The sequence below is a fragment of the Zea mays genome, chromosome 4 (genome assembly GCF_902167145.1).
Source record: "Zea mays cultivar B73 chromosome 4, Zm-B73-REFERENCE-NAM-5.0, whole genome shotgun sequence".
Lineage (NCBI taxonomy): Eukaryota > Viridiplantae > Streptophyta > Magnoliopsida > Poales > Poaceae > Zea > Zea mays.
This window is the reverse complement of record NC_050099.1, coordinates 32,465,304-32,487,889: the sequence shown is the minus strand read 5'-3', so window position 1 is coordinate 32,487,889 and position 22,586 is coordinate 32,465,304. Positions and strand designations below refer to the sequence as shown.

General features: G+C 43.4%; 1 protein-coding gene across 1 annotated transcript; it reads left to right on the top strand.

The window, feature by feature from the left end:
• Window positions 1–985: 985 nt before the first annotated feature.
• LOC100276312 (uncharacterized) lies at window positions 986–14,354 on the top strand. Its single transcript, NM_001363951.1, has 4 exons — window positions 986–1,065; window positions 13,443–13,571; window positions 13,674–13,711; window positions 13,947–14,354. The coding sequence occupies exons 2-4, from the start codon at window positions 13,469–13,471 to the stop codon at window positions 14,025–14,027; spliced, it is 222 nt and encodes a 73-aa protein (NP_001350880.1). The 5' UTR covers window positions 986–1,065; window positions 13,443–13,468; the 3' UTR covers window positions 14,028–14,354.
• The last annotated feature ends 8,232 nt before the right edge of the window (window positions 14,355–22,586 follow it).

The window sequence follows — 22,586 nt, the reverse complement described above, 5'->3', positions numbered from 1 at the left end:
TGAAAATTGGGCCCTCGGCACTGGGCTGCATTATTAGTGAAGGTAGTGATCATGGCACAAATAAAGGACAAGCAAAATGTGCGCCAACTCGCTAATATAAGGTCGCTTTCGAAGATCTACGTTTGGTTACAATAATAGGATGAAATAGGACGATCCCTCAAATAAAGTTGTTTGGTTCAGAGTTAAAGGTTGTAACAAGACTATCTCATTGTTGTTTTCAGTTGTCCGTCAAAATTGGAGGAACGAAAAAAAAACGCCAGAAGATATCCCTGTCCTGGCTATCCCGCAATCAAACACATCATTCATTAATCTGTATTGCCTTACACACATTAGTAGTGAATACAATTTGGATGGTCGACCAATGTGGTGTGACCACGGCACAGATTGTTGCCTTTGAAAAAGAGGCACTTAGCTAGGTAGGGTAGCTAACCGCCAAATTTGTGTACACCAGTCCCGTACGCCGATGATGACAATGAACTCCAATGATCAACTTTTGTCCGTCACCCAACCCACCCGGTTTGAATACATTAAAGCTAATAATTAGTTGATTAAAAATTTACTAGTAAAATATGCTAATAGTTAGGCAAGAATATCTATTTACATGTTCTTAAAACATACTCCAAAAATGTATATATGCACAACGAAGCCGGACGTTAGAACAGAATAGATGATCATGACTTTTAATATACGCACAAATATACATTAAACACTCATGTGTGAGGTAACCTGATACGTTTCCCTTCAAGAAACAGTGGTAGCGCTCTTGCTTGAGCATCCTAGGTAGTTATATTAGGAGCGGGTGTTAATGTGCTATGCTATGGCACGGCAGGAACTAAAAAAAATCCGGAGAAGTGCCTGCCTAACTGCAGCAGCACGCCTGTGATCCACAGAGCCTATAGGCTTGGTCCACTACTGAGGTAGCTAGCTAGTGAAAGGTGCTTGGCTGCAGTATTTAGATACGAGGTCCGTGGGGGAGTGGTGAGTCACTCCCACTAGATTCAGGTGAGCTCATCGATAGGTGCTCTCACGCCATTCACCAAGCCCGGCCGGCCGGCAGCTCCCTTGGTACTGTTGGATCTTTTATGGACTTGGCTCATTTGTTGAATAAACTCTATGGTGTGTGATGGTGGAGAATACTAATAGTACCACATTGAAAGTCTAAGGGTCTTTTGCCTTGACTTATATGGTGGGATTTATTCCACTTAACTTAAGAAATCAAGAAATGGACAAGTGCATGCCACGCGCGCGTGCGCGCCGCTGCCGGCCGGACCGGGCGTGGCAGGCAGGCGTGGTTGTGTTAATTTTTAACACTCACTAACCGCGTACGTCAGCCGAGTGACCCTTCTCCTTCAGCTGCCCTGTCTCTTCGTCAGCCAGCCGAGTGACCCTTCTCCTTCAGCTGCTCATGGCGTGACTCGGCGACCTTTCTCCTTCAGCTTCCCTCTGCGAGAGGTTAAATAGATGAGCACCCCTGTCACTCGGTACACGCGAGAAACACTTTCAGTCGCACAGTCCAGCCGCCGAGTCAGGGTATTTCCATCTCGTGACTCTGCGCGCACAGAGAAGCGAGAGGGCAGGTGCCTCCGAAGCCGGTGCCGTTCGAGACCTTGCACGAGGGATCGGCAATTAGGTTTTTGGGGAGCGTCTACGCGACTGCCCAACGTCTGTCGTTGTCTTCATCGCTGGTTCTTGGCATCTTCATCTCGATCGGATAACAAGAGAAGTTGGACAAGGATCAGGATCCTCGGAGCGCATGGGCGGGTATGATCAATTCAGTTCATTACAGTTTTATATTCTGCATATTATATATGTCGTATGTAGCTTTGTTCTATCGTATTATAATATGTTATATATGTCTGTCTTAATTTTACAGTCATCATGTTTATATTGTTATCTGTTTATTTCCAGTTGTTCCGCAATAATCCATGAACCATGTTTATATACTTATTTTATTTATATGATTTACATGCTTCATATGCTTTGTGTTCTCATGATCCATATTTTATGGATATTTTTTAGATCATGTTATCTATGTTTGATTATCTATTATATGTCATCATCATAATGTTAATTTATGGAATTAAAATGGTACGGAAAATGCCTATAATTCTAACAATCCAGAAACCTAATGTTAGGCATTTTTCTGTCAGAGGTTTTGCTGCTGTGCTAAAGCCTGATCCTTTTGATGGTAAAAACTTCTTGATATGGAAAGCTAAGATGGAATTGTGGCTAACTGCAATGTCTTGTTTTCATGCCGCTGAGGGCAAGCCTGCCAACTTACCTCCTGAGGATGAGGCTAAGTTTAAGGCTGAAGACAACCTCTTTAGAGGAGCAGTGATTAGCGCACTGGACACAAAATTCCAGAATAGCTATATCATCCTTCCCACAGGGAAAGAGCTGTGGGATGCACTTGTCGGAAAGTTTGGAGTAACTGACGCTGGTAGCGAGCTGTACCTCATGGAGCAGCTGTATGACTACAAGATGGTTGAGAACCGATCTGTAGTGGAACAGGCTCATGAGTTTCAGGCACTAGCTAAGGAACTCGAACTTTTTCCTTGTCCTTTGCCTGACAAGTTTGTGGCTGGCGGTATAATCGCCAAGTTGCCACCTTCTTGGAAGGACTTTGCTACCTCTCTCAAACATAAGAGACAAGAGTTCAATGTGGATGAGCTCATTGGTACTCTTGATGTTGAGGAAAGAGCTAGATCAAAGGACAATGGAAAAGGTGTGGAGACCTCTACTGCTAATGTGGTGCAGAAGAGAAACTTCCGCAAGTTTAACAAGAAGAAAAACCAGAACAAACAAGAGAATGCAAATAAACCTGTTCATACAGCACAATTTAAAAAGAAGAACAACAATAACAAGGGAAAGGGAGGATGCTTTGTCTGTGGCAGTGATCAACATTGGGCTAGAGAGTGCCCTGATCGCAAGTTCACACAGGACAAGAAATCAGCTAATGTTGTAACCACTGAAACTGAAGGAGGAACATCTGGGTATGGTAATTCTTTACCATTTGTTCTTTCAGTCTGTAATTCACCTGAGTGGTGGATGGACAGTGGTGCAAACATTCATGTGTGTGCTGATGCCTCTATGTTCAATTCCTACCAGGTCGGGAGGTCTGGCGCCTTGTTAATGGGAAATGGGTCGCGTGCTCATGTTCTTGGTGTTGGTACGGTCATTCTGAAGTTTACTTCGGGAAAGACGGTGCCATTGAAGAGCGTGCAGCATGTGCCCTCTATCAAGAAGAATCTTGTTAGCGCGTCTATGCTATGTCGAGATGGATACAAAGTTGTTCTTGAGTCTAATAAATGTGTTGTGTCTAAACATGGTATTTTTGTTGGTAAAGGATATGACTGCGGAGGCTTGTTCCGCTTATCACTGCATGATGTGTGTAATAAAATGGTGAATTCTGTTAATTTTTCTGATGAGTCAGATTTATGGCATTCACGTTTTTGTCATGCAAGCTTTGGCTGTCTTATGCGGTTAGCAAATATAAATTTAATTCCTAAATTTAACTTGGTCAAAAAGTCTAAGTGCCATGTGTGTGTTGAATCAAAACAACCCCGCAAGCCACACAAGGCTGCTGAGGCGAGGAGTTTGGCACCTCTAGAACTTGTTCATTCTGATCTGTGCGAGATGAATGGAATTTTGACCAAAGGTGGTAAAAGATACTTTCTCACTTTTATAGATGACTCCACTAGATTTTGTTATGTGTATCTCTTAAAATCAAAAGATGAAGCGTTCAGTTATTTTAAGGCCTATAAAGCTGAAGTTGAGAACCAACTTGAGAGGAAAATAAAACGTTTAAGGTCCGACCGAGGTGGAGAATATTTCTCTAATGTGTTCGATGAGTTCTGCGTGGAACATGGTATTATTCATGAGAGGACACCGCCATTCTCACCACAATCCAATGGGATTGCTGAAAGGAAAAACCGCACTCTAACAGATTTGGTGAATGCCATGTTGAGTACAGCGGGATTATCCAAGGCATGGTGGGGTGAGGCGATTTTGACAGCATGTCATGTCCTGAATAGAGTTCCAACAAAGAACAAAGAGATCACTCCATTTGAGGAATGGGAAAAGAGAAGAGTAAATCTCTCGTATTTGCGCACTTGGGGTTGCTTGGCTAAAGTAAATGTGCCAATCAACAAAAAGCGTAAACTTGGGCCTAAAACTGTTGACTGTATATTCCTTGGGTACTCTTTTCACAGCACTGGGTATAGGTTCTTAATTATAAAATCTGATGTGCCTGATATGTATGTTGATACTATCATGGAATCAAGAGACGCAACATTTTTTGAGAATGAGTTTCCCATGAAGAATACACCTAGTGATACAAGTCATGAGACTATAATTCCCCATGAGCACGATCTGTCGATTCCTATAGATCATGCAGAGGATTCTCACGTGCACATCCCTGAGGAGGATGACACTATAGTCACTCGAAAGAGCAAGAGACAGAGGGTTGCAAAATCCTTTGGTAATGACTTTATAGTGTACCTTATGGAAGACACACCAACTACCATTAGTGAGGCATATTCCTCTCCTGATGCTGACTTATGGAAGGAAGCAGTAAGGAGTGAGATGGAATCTATTATGTCTAATGGAACTTGGGAGGTCGTTGACCGTCCTTGTGGTTATCAACCTATAGGTTGCAAACGGATCTTCAAGAAAAAGCTTAGGCCTGATGGTACAATCGAGAGGTACAAGGCAAGGCTTGTGGCCAAAGGATATACCCAAAAGGAGGGTGAAGATTTCTTTGATACCTACTCACCAGTGGCTCGATTGACTATGATTCGCACATTAATAGCCGTGGCAGCCACTTATGGTCTTATCATTCATCAGATGGATGTTAAGACAGCTTTCCTAAATGGAGAGTTGGATGAGGAGATCTATATGGATCAGCCAGAAGGGTTCATTGCGGATGGTCAAGAGAACAAGGTGTGCAGGTTGATAAAATCATTATATGGCCTAAAACAAGCACCTAAGCAATGACATGAAAAGTTTGATAATACTCTTACAGCAGCTGGCTTTGTTGTAAATGAATCTGACACGTGTGTATACTATCGGTATGGTGGGGGTGAGTCTGTTATGCTGTGCCTTTATGTTGATGACATTTTGATCTTTGGATCAAATCTCAATGTGTTTGAGGAAGTTAAAAATCTTCTATCGAGCAATTTCGAGATGAAAGATTTGGGAGAGGCTGATGTCATTCTAAACATCAAGCTTGTTAGAGAAGCTGATGGTGGGGTAACTTTGTTACAATCCCATTATGTGGAAAAGGTATTGAGTCGCTTTGGTTTTAGTGACTGTGATCCTGCTCCAACACCTTATGACCCTAGTGTGCTATTAAGAAAGAATCGGAGAATAGCAAGGGATCAATTGACATACTCCCAGATCATTGGCTCGCTCATGTACCTTGCAAGTGCAACAAGGCCAGACATCTCTTATGCTGTGAGTAAGCTAAGTCGGTTTGTGTCGAAACCAGGAGATGATCACTGGCGTGCTCTTGAGAGAGTGTTGCGGTATTTGAAAGGTACTATGACATACGGTATTCATTATACCGGAAACCCAAAAGTGCTGGAAGGCTATTGTGATGCCAACTGGATTTCTGATGCTGATGAGCTTTATGCCACAAGCGGATATGTGTTTCTGTTTGGAGGTGGCGCTGTTTCCTGGAAGTCTTGCAAGCAGACTATCTTAACGAAGTCTACAATGGAAGCAGAACTCGCAGCATTAGACACTGCTGGGGCTGAGGCCGAGTGGCTTCGTGATTTCCTATTGGACTTACCGGTAGTTGAAAAACCGATACCGGCTATTTCCATGAACTGTGACAACCAAACGGTGATTACAAAGGTTAACAGTTCTAGGAATAACATGAAGTCTACAAGGCATGTTAAGAGGAGATTGAAATCTGTCAGAAAGTTGAAAAACTCCGGAGTTATAATTGTGGATTATGTACACACATCAAATAATCTGGCAGATCAATTCACTAAGGGTCTATCACGCAATGTGATAGAAAGTGCATCGAGGGAAATGGGTATGAGACCCATGTGAGATCTACTCTAGTGGTAACCTACTCTATGTGATCGGAGATCCCGTGAAGTAGAGTGGAGAAACAAGCTAGGAGTAGATTGTGAGGAAAGATCTCTTCTTTAACTCATTTCTGATGCACATCTTTCCTATCTGTAAGGCAGGATGGTTTTTACCTTAATGTATTCCAAGAGTCTTATAAAGGTGAGATGTTGTCCTACAGAACATCTTTTGAGGAATACACCTATATGAGTCAGACTGCTGGTCACAGTCTATGGGACTTGGGTAATCCCTAAATACTCATGAAAGGCACTGAAGTGTGACTTATATGCTTCTAAACAGCGGGAATACCCTTTTGCAGCCTAGTATCAGCAAAGGATTTGAGTGAATCTTATTTCGCACAAAACTGTCAATTCAAGGCATAGTCCATTGTTCAGTTGTGAATGAGTGAAACTCTTATTCTAGATGGATGTTCAACTTAACAGTCTCCATCGAAACACTGGTATATCAAAGGATTGTGATTCTGATACTTCATCATTACAAACCCTAGAGTTTGGTGGGGATTGTTGGATCTTTTATGGGCTTGGCCCATTTATTGAATAAACTCTATGGTGTGTAATGGTGGAGAATACCAATAGTACCACATTGGAAGTCCAAGGGTCTTTTGCCTTGACTTATATGGTGGGATTTATTCCACTTAACTTGAGAAGTCAAGAAATGGACAAGGGCGTGCCACACGCGCGCGCGCGCCGCCGCCGGCCGGGCCGGGCGTGGCGTGGCGTGGCGTGGCGTGGCGAGGCGAGGCGAGGCGAGGCAGGCAGGCAGGCAGGCAGGCGAGCGGGCGTGGGGTGGTTGTGTTAATTTTTAGCACTCACTAACCGCGTACGTCAGCCGAGTGACCCTGTCTCTTCGTCTGCCGAGTGACCCTGTCTCTTCGTCAGCCAGCCGAGTGACCCTTCTCCTTCAGCTGCCGACTCATGGCGTGACTCGGCGAGAGCTGGCCGACTCATGGCATAACTCGGCTAGAGCTGGCCGACTCTTGGCGTGACTCGGTGACCTTTCTCCTTCAGCTTCCCTCTGCGAGAGGTTAAATAGAGGAGCACCCCTGTCACTCGGTACACGCGAGAAACACTTTCAGTCGCACAGTCCAGCCGCCGAGTCAGGGTATTTCCATCTCGTGACTCTGCGCGCACAGAGAAGCGAGAGGGCAGGTGCCTCCGAAGCCGGTGCCGTTCGAGACCTTGCACGAGGGATCGGCAATTAGGTTTTTGGGGAGCGTCTACGCGACTGCCCAACGTCTGTCGTTGTCTTCATCGCTGGTTCTTGGCATCTTCATCTCGATCGGATAACAAGAGAAGTTGGACAAGGATCAGGATCCTCGGAGCGCATGGGCGGGTATGATCAATTCAGTTCATTACAGTTTTATATTCTGCATATTATATATGTCGTATGTAGCTTTGTTCTATCGTATTATAATATGTTATATATGTCTGTCTTAATTTTACAGTCATCATGTTTATATTGTTATCTGTTTATTTCCAGTTGTTCCGCAATAATCCATGAACCATGTTTATATACTTATTTTATTTATATGATTTACATGCTTCATATGCTTTGTGTTCTCATGATCCATATTTTATGGATATTTTTTAGATCATGTTATCTATGTTTGATTATCTATTATATGTCATCATCATAATGTTAATTTATGGAATTAAAATGGTACGGAAAATGCCTATAATTCTAACAATCCAGAAACCTAATGTTAGGCATTTTTCTGTCAGAGGTTTTGCTGCTGTGCTAAAGCCTGATCCTTTTGATGGTAAAAACTTCTTGATATGGAAAGCTAAGATGGAATTGTGGCTAACTGCAATGTCTTGTTTTCATGCCGCTGAGGGCAAGCCTGCCAACTTACCTCCTGAGGATGAGGCTAAGTTTAAGGCTGAAGACAACCTCTTTAGAGGAGCAGTGATTAGCGCACTGGACACAAAATTCCAGAAAAGCTATATCATCCTTCCCACAGGGAAAGAGCTGTGGGATGCACTTGTCGGAAAGTTTGGAGTAACTGACGCTGGTAGCGAGCTGTACCTCATGGAGCAGCTGTATGACTACAAGATGGTTGAGAACCGATCTGTAGTGGAACAGGCTCATGAGTTTCAGGCACTAGCTAAGGAACTCGAACTTTTTCCTTGTCCTTTGCCTGACAAGTTTGTGGCTGGCGGTATAATCGCCAAGTTGCCACCTTCTTGGAAGGACTTTGCTACCTCTCTCAAACATAAGAGACAAGAGTTCAATGTGGATGAGCTCATTGGTACTCTTGATGTTGAGGAAAGAGCTAGATCAAAGGACAATGGAAAAGGTGTGGAGACCTCTACTGCTAATGTGGTGCAGAAGAGAAACTTCCGCAAGTTTAACAAGAAGAAAAACCAGAACAAACAAGAGAATGCAAATAAACCTGTTCATACAGCACAATTTAAAAAGAAGAACAACAATAACAAGGGAAAGGGAGGATGCTTTGTCTGTGGCAGTGATCAACATTGGGCTAGAGAGTGCCCTGATCGCAAGTTCACACAGGACAAGAAATCAGCTAATGTTGTAACCACTGAAACTGAAGGAGGAACATCTGGGTATGGTAATTCTTTACCATTTGTTCTTTCAGTCTGTAATTCACCTGAGTGGTGGATGGACAGTGGTGCAAACATTCATGTGTGTGCTGATGCCTCTATGTTCAATTCCTACCAGGTCGGGAGGTCTGGCGCCTTGTTAATGGGAAATGGGTCGCGTGCTCATGTTCTTGGTGTTGGTACGGTCATTCTGAAGTTTACTTCGGGAAAGACGGTGCCATTGAAGAGCGTGCAGCATGTGCCCTCTATCAAGAAGAATCTTGTTAGCGCGTCTATGCTATGTCGAGATGGATACAAAGTTGTTCTTGAGTCTAATAAATGTGTTGTGTCTAAACATGGTATTTTTGTTGGTAAAGGATATGACTGCGGAGGCTTGTTCCGCTTATCACTGCATGATGTGTGTAATAAAATGGTGAATTCTGTTAATTTTTCTGATGAGTCAGATTTATGGCATTCACGTTTTTGTCATGCAAGCTTTGGCTGTCTTATGCGGTTAGCAAATATAAATTTAATTCCTAAATTTAACTTGGTCAAAAAGTCTAAGTGCCATGTGTGTGTTGAATCAAAACAACCCCGCAAGCCACACAAGGCTGCTGAGGCGAGGAGTTTGGCACCTCTAGAACTTGTTCATTCTGATCTGTGCGAGATGAATGGAATTTTGACCAAAGGTGGTAAAAGATACTTTCTCACTTTTATAGATGACTCCACTAGATTTTGTTATGTGTATCTCTTAAAATCAAAAGATGAAGCGTTCAGTTATTTTAAGGCCTATAAAGCTGAAGTTGAGAACCAACTTGAGAGGAAAATAAAACGTTTAAGGTCCGACCGAGGTGGAGAATATTTCTCTAATGTGTTCGATGAGTTCTGCGTGGAACATGGTATTATTCATGAGAGGACACCGCCATTCTCACCACAATCCAATGGGATTGCTGAAAGGAAAAACCGCACTCTAACAGATTTGGTGAATGCCATGTTGAGTACAGCGGGATTATCCAAGGCATGGTGGGGTGAGGCGATTTTGACAGCATGTCATGTCCTGAATAGAGTTCCAACAAAGAACAAAGAGATCACTCCATTTGAGGAATGGGAAAAGAGAAGAGTAAATCTCTCGTATTTGCGCACTTGGGGTTGCTTGGCTAAAGTAAATGTGCCAATCAACAAAAAGCGTAAACTTGGGCCTAAAACTGTTGACTGTATATTCCTTGGGTACTCTTTTCACAGCACTGGGTATAGGTTCTTAATTATAAAATCTGATGTGCCTGATATGTATGTTGATACTATCATGGAATCAAGAGACGCAACATTTTTTGAGAATGAGTTTCCCATGAAGAATACACCTAGTGATACAAGTCATGAGACTATAATTCCCCATGAGCACGATCTGTCGATTCCTATAGATCATGCAGAGGATTCTCACGTGCACATCCCTGAGGAGGATGACACTATAGTCACTCGAAAGAGCAAGAGACAGAGGGTATCAAAATCCTTTGGTAATGACTTTATAGTGTACCTTATGGAAGACACACCAACTACCATTAGTGAGGCATATTCCTCTCCTGATGCTGACTTATGGAAGGAAGCAGTAAGGAGTGAGATGGAATCTATTATGTCTAATGGAACTTGGGAGGTCGTTGACCGTCCTTGTGGTTATCAACCTATAGGTTGCAAACGGATCTTCAAGAAAAAGCTTAGGCCTGATGGTACAATCGAGAGGTACAAGGCAAGGCTTGTGGCCAAAGGATATACCCAAAAGGAGGGTGAAGATTTCTTTGATACCTACTCACCAGTGGCTCGATTGACTACGATTCGCACATTAATAGCCGTGGCAGCCTCTTATGGTCTTATCATTCATCAGATGGATGTTAAGACAGCTTTCCTAAATGGAGAGTTGGATGAGGAGATCTATATGGATCAGCCAGAAGGGTTCATTGCGGATGGTCAAGAGAACAAGGTGTGCAGGTTGATAAAATCATTATATGGCCTAAAACAAGCACCTAAGCAATGACATGAAAAGTTTGATAATACTCTTACAGCAGCTGGCTTTGTTGTAAATGAATCTGACACGTGTGTATACTATCGGTATGGTGGGGGTGAGTCTGTTATGCTGTGCCTTTATGTTGATGACATTTTGATCTTTGGATCAAATCTCAATGTGTTTGAGGAAGTTAAAAATCTTCTATCGAGCAATTTCGAGATGAAAGATTTGGGAGAGGCTGATGTCATTCTAAACATCAAGCTTGTTAGAGAAGCTGATGGTGGGGTAACTTTGTTACAATCCCATTATGTGGAAAAGGTATTGAGTCGCTTTGGTTTTAGTGACTGTGATCCTGCTCCAACACCTTATGACCCTAGTGTGCTATTAAGAAAGAATCGGAGAATAGCAAGGGATCAATTGACATACTCCCAGATCATTGGCTCGCTCATGTACCTTGCAAGTGCAACAAGGCCAGACATCTCTTATGCTGTGAGTAAGCTAAGTCGGTTTGTGTCGAAACCAGGAGATGATCACTGGCGTGCTCTTGAGAGAGTGTTGCGGTATTTGAAAGGTACTATGACATATGATATTCATTATACCGGAAACCCAAAAGTGCTGGAAGGCTATTGTGATGCCAACTGGATTTCTGATGCTGATGAGCTTTATGCCACAAGCGGATATGTGTTTCTGTTTGGAGGTGGCGCTGTTTCCTGGAAGTCTTGCAAGCAGACTATCTTAACGAAGTCTACAATGGAAGCAGAACTCGCAGCATTAGACACTGCTGGGGCTGAGGCCGAGTGGCTTCGTGGTTTCCTATTGGACTTACCGGTAGTTGAAAAACCGATACCGGCTATTTCCATGAACTGTGACAACCAAATGGTGATTACAAAGGTTAACAGTTCTAGGAATAACATGAAGTCTACAAGGCATGTTAAGAGGAGATTGAAATCTGTCAGAAAGTTGAAAAACTCCGGAGTTATAACTGTGGATTATGTACACACATCAAATAATCTGGCAGATCAATTCACTAAGGGTCTATCACGCAATGTGATAGAAAGTGCATCGAGGGAAATGGGTATGAGACCCATGTGAGATCTACTCTAGTGGTAACCTACTCTATGTGATCGGAGATCCCGTGAAGTAGAGTGGAGAAACAAGCTAGGAGTAGATTGTGAGGAAAGATCCCTTCTTTAACTCATTTCTGATGCACATCTTTCCTATCTGTAAGGCAGGATGGTTTTTACCTTAATGTATTCCAAGAGTCTTATAAAGGTGAGATGTTGTCCTACAGAACATCTTTTGAGGAATACACCTATATGAGTCAGACTGCTGGTCACAGTCTATGGGACTTGGGTAATCCCTAAATACTCATGAAAGGCACTGAAGTGTGACTTATATGCTTCTAAACAGCGGGAATACCCTTTTGCAGCCTAGTATCAGCAAAGGATTTGAGTGAATCTTATTTCGCACAAAACTGTCAATTCAAGGCATAGTCCATTGTTCAGTTGTGAATGAGTGAAACTCTTATTCTAGATGGATGTTCAACTTAACAGTCTCCATCGAAACACTGGTATATCAAAGGATTGTGATTCTGATACTTCATCATTACAAACCCTAGAGTTTGGTGGGGATTGTTGGATCTTTTATGGGCTTGGCCCATTTATTGAATAAACTCTATGGTGTGTAATGGTGGAGAATACCAATAGTACCACATTGGAAGTCCAAGGGTCTTTTGCCTTGACTTATATGGTGGGATTTATTCCACTTAACTTGAGAAGTCAAGAAATGGACAAGGGCGTGCCACACGCGCGCGCGCGCCGCCGCTGGCCGGGCCGGGCGTGGCGTGGCGTGGCGTGGCGAGGCGAGGCGAGGCGAGGCAGGCAGGCAGGCAGGCGAGCGGGCGTGGGGTGGTTGTGTTAATTTTTAGCACTCACTAACCGCGTACGTCAGCCGAGTGACCCTGTCTCTTCGTCTGCCGAGTGACCCTGTCTCTTCGTCAGCCTGCCGAGTGACCCTTCTCTTTCAGCTACCGACTCATGGCGTGACTCGGCGAGAGCTGGCCGACTCATGGCATAACTCGGCTAGAGCTGGCCGACTTTTGGCGTGACTTGGCGACCTTTCTCCTTCAGCTTCCCTCTGCGAGAGGTTAAATAGAGGAGCACCCCTGTCACTCGGTACACGCGAGAAACACTTTCAGTCGCACAGTCCAGCCGCCGAGTGAGGGTATTTCCATCTCGTGACTCTGCGCGCACAGAGAAGCGAGAGGGCAGGTGCCTCCGAAGCCGGTGCCGTTCGAGACCTTGCACGGGGGATCGACAATTAGGTTTTTGGGGAGCGTCTACGCGACTGCCCAACGTCTGTCGTTGTCTTCATCGCTGGTTCTTGGCATCTTCATCTCGATCGGATAACAAGAGAAGTTGGACAAGGATCAGGATCCTCGGAGCGCATGGGCGGGTATGATCAATTCAGTTCATTACAGTTTTATATTCTGCATATTATATATGTCGTATGTAGCTTTTTTCTATCGTATTATAATATGTTATATCTGTCTGTCTTAATTTTACAGTCATCCTGTTTATATTGTTATCTGTTTATTTCCAGTTGTTTCGCAATAATCCATGAACCATGTTTATATACTTATTTTATTTATATGATTTACATGCTTCATATGCTTTGTGTTCTCATAATTCATATTTTATGGATATTTTTGAGATCATGTTATGTATGTTTGATTATCTATTATATGTCATTATCATAATGTTAATTTATGGAAATTACAATGGTACGGAAAATGACTATAATTCTAACGGGTACTTTGGTAGCGCGTCTAACGGCCATGGCGAAGCTTGCTGCGCAGCTCAAGATCAAGTTCTTTGGCCTCGTCGGCCGCATCGCTAGCTGCGGCCGCGCCGGCGCCGGCGCCGCTTACAAGGATGCCGGTAATAGTTCAGCCGCCCATGCAGTGCAGCTAGCTCCCTCTCAACAGAAAGGGCATCCTCCTCTATTGCAGCTGATTCCATTCCACCCTGTTGTTTCTGCAGCTGGTGCGACGACAGAGACCACGTCAGTGGCAACTCAGGTCTATGTCTGCTCTCATCTCAGCATGTACTTTATATGCATATGGTCATATGGCTCGTCTTTTCTCCATAGCTTAAGGTTTTCGATGAACTCGGAGCTGCCTGGAATCCTAGCAGAGTATCTGGCGACGCCAAATTTTATAGGAGGATACATATCCACATGTATCCCATTTGGAACTCTGGCGGATCCATAGAAATAACGTTGTTGTTATTGTTATTGTCGCTGCTGGTTCGCAGCCTGTTGAGATCAGGTCAAGGGGAGGTGCTCCGCGCGTGGATGGAGGGGCCAAGGGCCATATCAACAGCGACCCCATCTAGAGGAGGAGGAGGAAGAGGAGAAGAAGAAGCTCATGGCCAAGACGGTGCTTGGACATCATCATCCAGAGGAGTAGAAGCTTAGTTAATTACCTGCCTGAATGAACTGAACTGAAGCTGTAGTAATGTAAACGGAAACCATTCGCCGTTGCCTGTGCTATTCTCCCATGCATGTTTTACCATATCCTTTTCACCTTTCCTAGTGTCTGTTATGCTTGCTATGTCTCCTACTTTCAAGCTCTGATGTGTTAATGGTGTGGTAACACACAATTTTCTGATTAGAGAGCAGCCTTTTGCTTATCATCAAATAAATCCAAGCCTGCAGTGAAAGTGCTCTTAGACTGACTCCAGCAGTGGGCAGCTATTTTGCCCAGCTATACCTGTCACTGCCACCTCCGTTTTAGCTGGCCTCCTTGGTTAGACAATCTATGTTATGTATTTTTCCTCTCTTTTTTTATTGGGCTAAACGCCTTGTAATCTGCACACACACATATATCTCCTTTACGAAAAAAAATATATATAAAGCAGGTTTCTTCTCGACTCCAAAAGATAGATCAAGTATAAAAAAAGCAATCATTATTTGTCTGCATGGTTCTAAATCTTCCGTTATAGCCATCACAATCTCTAGATATAGCTATTTATAAAGAGTAAAGCTATTATCTACCTCCCCCGTTCCAGTTTATAATTCATTTGATTTTTTTACTCTAAATTTAGCAGACTCATTTTATTAGTTTTTATTACTAATTTTTACTGTAATATTGTTTAGTATATGATATACTTTTAAGTATGGCTGAATTTTTATTTTTTTTAAAAAAAAAATTGAATACGACAAGTCGATCGAACTCGGTAAAAAATCAAACGAATTATAAATTAGGATAAATGGAGTACTATATATAATTTAACGGCTATAGTCCAAATTAGGCCACTATTAGCTGATTGAGAAAGGTGATCCTAAAAGTCTTAGGCCACTTATTACAACTCTACCAAGCCGTCTTTACCTTTCTAGCACCCCTAGTTATGGGTACCCTAGGCACCACAAGAAAATAGATGTGCACAAAGAAGATAGGTTCTAAGGTCCCACCCTCGAGGTGGTTTAAGATGACAAGACTCCACTGCAGAGTCATCATTATGCATGGATAAGATATTGATCAATTCACCTAATGACATCACTATGTTGGTGCTTGTATCCTTTACTAGGCAGGTCTAAGCAAAAAAGAGCTTCAAGAAGGTGCCAGGCTGCTTGTCCATGTGGCTAATGCCAAAATAAATTACCAGATTGGGGACGATCCTGATGACGATGGTGGAAACCTCCTCAAGGCGATTAACCTTGATTCAACGTTGTGCTATACTGCATGTTTCCTTGTAGTCGTGGCTCTTGTGGATGTAGTGCCTTCAGTTAGACAGTTGATCTTATGTTTTGGGTGAAACTATGTTTGATGGTGGATGTTCTTTTTCAGCGGTTTACCTGAATCAGGTGAACCCCGTCCGAAAAATTGAAATATGCAATCTTAGTTGGTATTTCTATCCTATCCCACTTCTCTTTGACTAGCTTCTAGTTGGATGTCATGTGTCTTCTTTGCTGAGATGTATGTATCTATTTGTAAGCACTATTAAACTTTGTCGTATTTATGTTATGTAAAAATAACATAAATGTGTATGCCACTGTTAAAAAACACTCCAATATAATTCAGTTGATATCAATCGGACCAATCGATTGATAAGCACACCGACCGTTCGGTGAACGACTGACATTATTCACTACCGGAATTCGCGCCTTTGCCGAGTGCCGGTGGCTTTGCCGAGTGCTTTTTATCGGGCACTCGGCAAATCCGGCTTTGCCGAGTGCCGCACTCGGCAACGTCCTGCGCTCGGTAAAGAGCTAGTTTACCGAGTGTAGGACACTCGGCACAGCCGAGCACTCGGCAAAGACTTCTTTGCCGAGGGTCAAGCACTCGGCAAACATGGCTCTCGGCAAAGGGCCGTTAGCGGCCGTCTACAACTGACGGCCGTCAGTCTTTGCCGAGTGTCAAATATCTGGCACTCGGCAAACATAGTCTTTGCCGAGTGTCCTCTGTAGACACTCGGCAAAGCATATTTTAATTTTTTTTATTTTGGTCACCAAAATTTTTGTGGTATGTTTCTACACTATGTAGACCTACATGTACCATTTTGGGACAATTATAACAGTTTTTTCTATAGCTAGTACATTTAGTTTGTTTATTTGAATTTCTTCGGAAAATTCAGATTTGAACTGCAGGTCACTCGAAACTTGGAAAACCGTGAATGCAAAAATGATATCCATGCTACATAGCACAAGTTACGACCGATTTCAGGAGCGAACCGGAAACTTCGAGCACCATGCTCACTCAACATGACCGTAAACTTGCCATCCAGGTGTTTAAAAATTGTATAAAACAGAAACAAAGTCAGAAAATCATGAACCCTGTCCACGTGTCATGATATCATATGTAGAGGCTGTGATAAAAATTTGAAAAAGTTTCGAGAAAGCTGTAACGCACTATGTGTACAAACCTAAGAGATCCACATTGAAACTCTATGATTTCATGTGTGGTTCTCTTAGGTTTCTACACATAGTGTCTCACAACTTTCTCCAAACATTCTAAATTTTTTATCACAGACTCTACATATGATATCATGACATGTGGACAAGTTTCATGATTTTCTAAGTTTGTTTGTGTTTATAAATTTTTTAAACAGTTGTATGGCAAGTTCACGGCCATGTTGAGTGAGCATGGTGCTCGAAGTTTCCGGTCCGCTCCTGAAATCGGTCGTAACTTGTGCTATGTAGCATGGATATCATTTTTGCATTCACGGTTTTCCAAGTTTCGAGTGACCTGCAGTTCAAATCTGAATTTTCCGAAGAAATTCAAATAAACAAACTAAATGTACTAGCTATAGAAAACACTGTTATAATTGTCCCAAAATGGTACATGTAGGTCTACATAGTGTAGGAACATACCACAAAATATTGGAGCCAACAAGGCGGCCAGGCCGTGATAACAGTAGATAAGATCATTTTTATTTGGAGTTTCATAGGAGTTTTATTCTAACTAAGATCTTATTCGGTTATTCTCATGAGATTAGAAAAAATAAGAAGTTTTCTTTGACTTGTTTGGAATTTTAACCCACTCAATTTCGTCCAATCAACATAGAATGAGATTGAATCTGAAAGTCGCCTAGAGGGAGGTGAATAGGCAAATCTGAAATTTATAAAGTTTAAGCACAACTACAAGCCGGGGTTAGCGTTAAAAATGTAAACGAGTCCGAAAGAGAGGGCAAAAACAAATCACAAGCGAATAAGAACGGATGACACGGTGATTTTTTTTTACCGAGGTTCGGTTCTTGCAAACCTACTCCCCGTTGAGGTGGTCACAAAGACCGGGTATCTTTCAACCCTTTCCCTCTCTCAAACGGTCACCTAGACCGAGTGAGCTTCTCTTCTCAATCAAACGGGACACTAAGTCCCCACAAGGACCACCATACAATTGGTGTCTCTTGCTTTGATTACAATGATCTTTGGAACAAGAAATGGGGAAAAAGAAAAGTGATCCAAGTGCAAGAGCTCAAAAGAACACAAAAGTCTCTCTCTAGTCACTAATTTGTTTGGAGTGATTCCGGACTTGGGAGATGATTTGATCTCTTTGTTTGTGTCTTGGAATAAAGTCTAGAGCTCTTGTATGAGGTTTGATGGCTGAAAACTTGGATACATTGAAGTGTAGTGGTTGGGGGTATTTATAGCCCTAACCACCAATATGGCCCTTGGTGAAGGCTTCTGTCGTATGCCGCACCGGACAGTCCGGTGCGCCACCAGACTGTAGCATCCCAAAAATTCAAATTCTAAAATATTCTTAAACTCGCTCTAAATTTAAAATGAATTTCAAATTTTGTTTCAAAATGTTTGTTTGCAAGTTGATATCAACAAGTAAAATATAGTGGTCTATATTCTCTCTAAAATCCTCCTCAAAATATCCTACAAATATTTCCTCAGTGATCACCCTCAAACTCTTTCAGAAATACTGACCAAATATTACACCGATATATCTCCAAGTATTTTCTTCCTGAGAAATACCTTCAGCATCATTTTTGAAGTCCCTACAAATATTTTTTTCATAACTTTCCTCATGCCCATACGTATACGTATGCCTTCGGTGTCATACGGTGAGCTCTACAAGCTAATTACACTCATATAAGACAAATCCATGCTAATCTCTCACTAATCCTCTCATCCTCCCATTAATCCTCTCATCCCTCCCCCTAATCCCCCCACCATGGCTATAAATAGAGGGGCAAGGGCCTCCTCTCATCCCACCCCAAGCCATTTCATGGCAACTCCCTCTCCCCCCACACCCACACGCCCACTCCCACTCCACCTCCCACACAAGCACACACTAGCACAAGAATCGTTCGGTCGTTCTTCGATCGTTCGTCCGATCGTTCATGGTTCGTTCGTCCGTTCGTCCGATCGTTCGATCGTTCGTCCGTTCGTTCGTCCAAATAATCTTTTTCCTGCTGTTATGCTGCCGAAATTCCGATCGTTCGTTCGATCATTCGATCGTTCATCGTTCGTTCATAGTTCCTATTCATCGTTCATCGTTCGTTCATCGTCACTATTCACCGTTCATCGTTCGTTCATACGAACTATTCACCATCACTATTCACCGTTACTATTCATCGTTACTATTCATCGATCATCCGATCACCCCAAATTTCAACTACTCATCCATCATGCTGTCCAGTCCACCTAAGACCAGCCAGACCCATATTCCAGTCATACGAACTCCGGTGACTGTGATTTTCATTCCAGTAGGGAACTTCCCATCTGGTCACTCATCCTAGAGTCCACCTAAGACCAGCCAGACCCATATTCCAGTCATACAAACTCCAGTGACTGTGATATTCATTCCAGTAGGGAACTTCCCATCTGGTCACCCATCCTAGATTTCTCCAAGTTGAGCACACTTAACTTTGGGATTCTTTCAAGCCAGACTTCCAAAAAGAAAGGCGAACCATGTTTGTATGGATACGTCTTCAATCCTATAAAACCTGGCCCAAGATACCACAGCCCACTCGGACCATAATACCACAACATTCCAGCTATTTGGGTCCCGCCTCACTGCTGTTTGATGTGACACAGTAGGTAGGAACAGTTTCCACCAACATAAACCTCTGTCCAAGAAAAGCCCAAAAATAATTCCTCGCACCCCGCTCAAAAATACATTTCCAAATATCTCTAAATATTCAAATTCTAGAATATTCCAAGAATATTCCTTTCCTTTTCTTTTTCTCCCTATGATTATAAAATCCAAAAGTCTTCCATCCAAACTCAGATTTCAGTCATTCTTGTTTCTAAAATTCTTGTCAAACTATTCCCTATCCAACCATGTCATCCCTTAAGCATGGTTCATATTCCAGAAAACTCCCAAAATACTCTTGTTCCATATTCTGCCTATAACTCTCCTGTTCATATTAAGTCAGACGATTCAATCGTCACTATTCTCACCAACAGTGAACTTCACTGTGCTACACCACATACACCCAGTTATAAATACACCCAGCTACCCTCTCCCTCTCCACACACACTCGACACCCTCAGCCAAGGAAAACACCCCACCCACTCAGTTACTCCGCTCTGCCGGCTACACGCATAGTGTCGCTTCGTCTCTAGTCCACCCTCCTGGTAAGCACCTTCGCTCCACCACCAGCAGTATCTCAACACCACATGACACAGATTCTACTCAAGACTCTACCCATCCATATATCACTATTCTGACCACTATACTAAATATTTGTTGGTATACTTGTTGGTTTGTATGTTTGCTTGTTCATGTTGCATAGTTATCGGAGCATTTGTGTCGTCTCGTGGAGGCCAGATCTGCAAGTTTACGCCAGGCAGTGGAGCTAGAAGCCAGTTCCGCGAGCTCCCCTTCCCCCTTCGCCGGATAAGCACGGCAAGCTCACTGGATCCCTTTGATGCATAAATTACCTATGATTTTTCAACCACAACCCTCAGCCTGTTATTTTATGCATAATATGATTTTGAGACAAGTTATTATGGCCACCCAGCCCCTTGCCGCAATCAATCCTTGATATATTTGTTACAAATGATTTGAGAAAAGGTGTGAGTTTTCAAAAGAAAATGCTTTTCAAAATGTGTATGATGAAGGGTTTTCACCCTTATCACCTTTGAGTAGGGATGATCAGGGACTCCCTGGTTTAGGGGAGGGCCTAAGGTGATGGCTCAGCTGGTTTAGGTGTGAGCAGAAGGATTGTCCCCTCACATAAGGATCGGTTTGTCATCCTTCACTACCTGTACTCATGATAAGTACAACCACTCGAGACTGTGTGGGCAGTCACTCAATCTGAACTCGTACGATCCAACCACAGGGTTATGAAGGCTGGGGAGCACCGGGAGGATAAGGAGGGGGAAAATTTTGTCCGGTTTGGACATGGCGGTGGCCTAACTCCTTCCGGTATAACTGTTAAGGTTAGGATGTGCGAGGAAAGAAAGAGATTCGGCATTCGGGTCTCATGACGGTGAGATCGCAGAAACCGAACTAGTGGGTAAAGTGTACACCTCTGCGCAGAGTTTGAAAACCTATTCGAATAGTCCATGCCCACAGGAATGGACGAGTCTGGTATGGTATGGCAATTAATGTTTTGTTTTCAAAAAAGGGTGCGTTTGAGAAAGGTGGTTTTTAAAAGGTCCGGCGGTTGAGCCGTGAGCTATGGTGGACGGGAAGTCCAGTAGCTGTTTTTGAAAATGAAAACCAGTGGGAAACTACTGAGATACCTGGATGGTTTAGTCCAGGGGATTTTGTTCTAATGTTGAAAAACTTCCTGCTCCTTTAGGAGAGGATGCGCTTTGAAAAATACAAAATGTTTTACAAAACAACCCTGCATAAAATATTGATGTTTCTGCAAAATATCTTGAGCTCCACATATTCCATGCATTATATCTGATTTCCCCATTCCGCGGTTGAAGGTGGGCTGCTGAGTACGTTTGTACTCACCCTTGCTTATTTGTTGTTTTTCATAAAAAAGAGATCGGGTAAGAGTTACGACTGTTCCCAACCTTGCCTGTGGCTGTTGGACCGCTGAATTGCTTCACTGCGTATATCGGGCTGCTTCAGCCCCACTCTGATGATATGTCCCGAGTTGTGGACCAACTCTTAAAGTTGTTCGCCACCTTTATAGGTTTGTATCGTTTAAGCAGATCTGTAATCATCTGATGTATAAATGTGTTTACTAGCCTCCTAGGACTAGTAATTGCATCACATTTGAGTCCCAAAGGATTGGGGCGCTTTAGGTGGTATCAAAGCTGTTAGGTTGGCCGCAGAACGTAACCCTTAGCCTGATCAAAAGTTTTTGAGTCAAAACTATTTTCTTAAAAAAATTCTTGCTCTCATCCCTTCATTTCAAAAATGTTTTCCCCCTTTCCTTCTCTCAAAAGTCAGATGGAGGTTCAGTGCCAAACTAGCTTTTGCCAGAATGAAGATGGTTTCCCCAAGTTGCTGAGAGCATGCACAGTCCGCCTCGGAATCAGGAGCCAGCCAGAGTATGATGGTCGTGAATTCGTCGAGCATGGCACAGAGAAGTGTGTCGTGGTTGTATACATTGGATCCAGTCCGCACCATGTGGAATTGAGAGCACCTAGAGGGGGGGTGAATAGGTGATCCTGTAAAAACTTAAACTTATAGCCACAAAACTTGATTAGGCGTTAGCACAGTTTATGCCAAGTGGCTAGAGAGGAGTCAAAACACAATAACCACAAGAATCCAATCACAGAGATGACACAGTGGTTATCCCGTGGTTCGGCCAAGTACAAAACTTGCCTACTCCACGTTGTGGCGTCCCAACGGACGAGAGTTGCACTCAACTCCTCTCAAGTGATCCAATGATCAACTTGAATACCACGGTGTTCTTGCTTTTCTTTTCTCAATCCCGTTTGCGAGGAATCTCCACAACTTGGAGCCTCTCGCCCTTACAAAAGATGTTCACAGAGAATCACAGAGCAAGGGAGGGATTAGCAACTCACACACGACACAAAGATCACAGCGAATACGCACACACAAGACCCAGACTTGAGCTCAAAAGACTAGCACACTAGAACGGAGCTCAAATCACTAGAATGTCGAACAAGTGCGCGAGATTGATGTGTGAGTGATCAAGAGTGCTCAAGGAATGCTTGGTGTTCTCCTCCATGCGCCTAGGGGCCCCTTTTATAGCCCCAAGGCAGCTAGGAGCCGTTGAGAACAATTCTGGAAGGCCATCCTTGCCTTCTGTCGTCGGGCGCACCGGACAGTCCGGTGCACACCGGACACTGTCCGGTGCCCGATTTCTTTCCTTAACAGGCGCAGCCGACCGTTGCCGACCATTGCAGATCTGGCGCACCGGACAGTCCGGTGCACACCGGACAGTCCGGTGCCTCCTTCCGATCGTTGGCCAGACCACGTGTCGCGCGCAGATTCCGCGGCCGACCGTTGGCACGGCCGACCGTTGGCTCACCGGACAGTCCGGTGCACACCGGACAGTCCGGTGAAT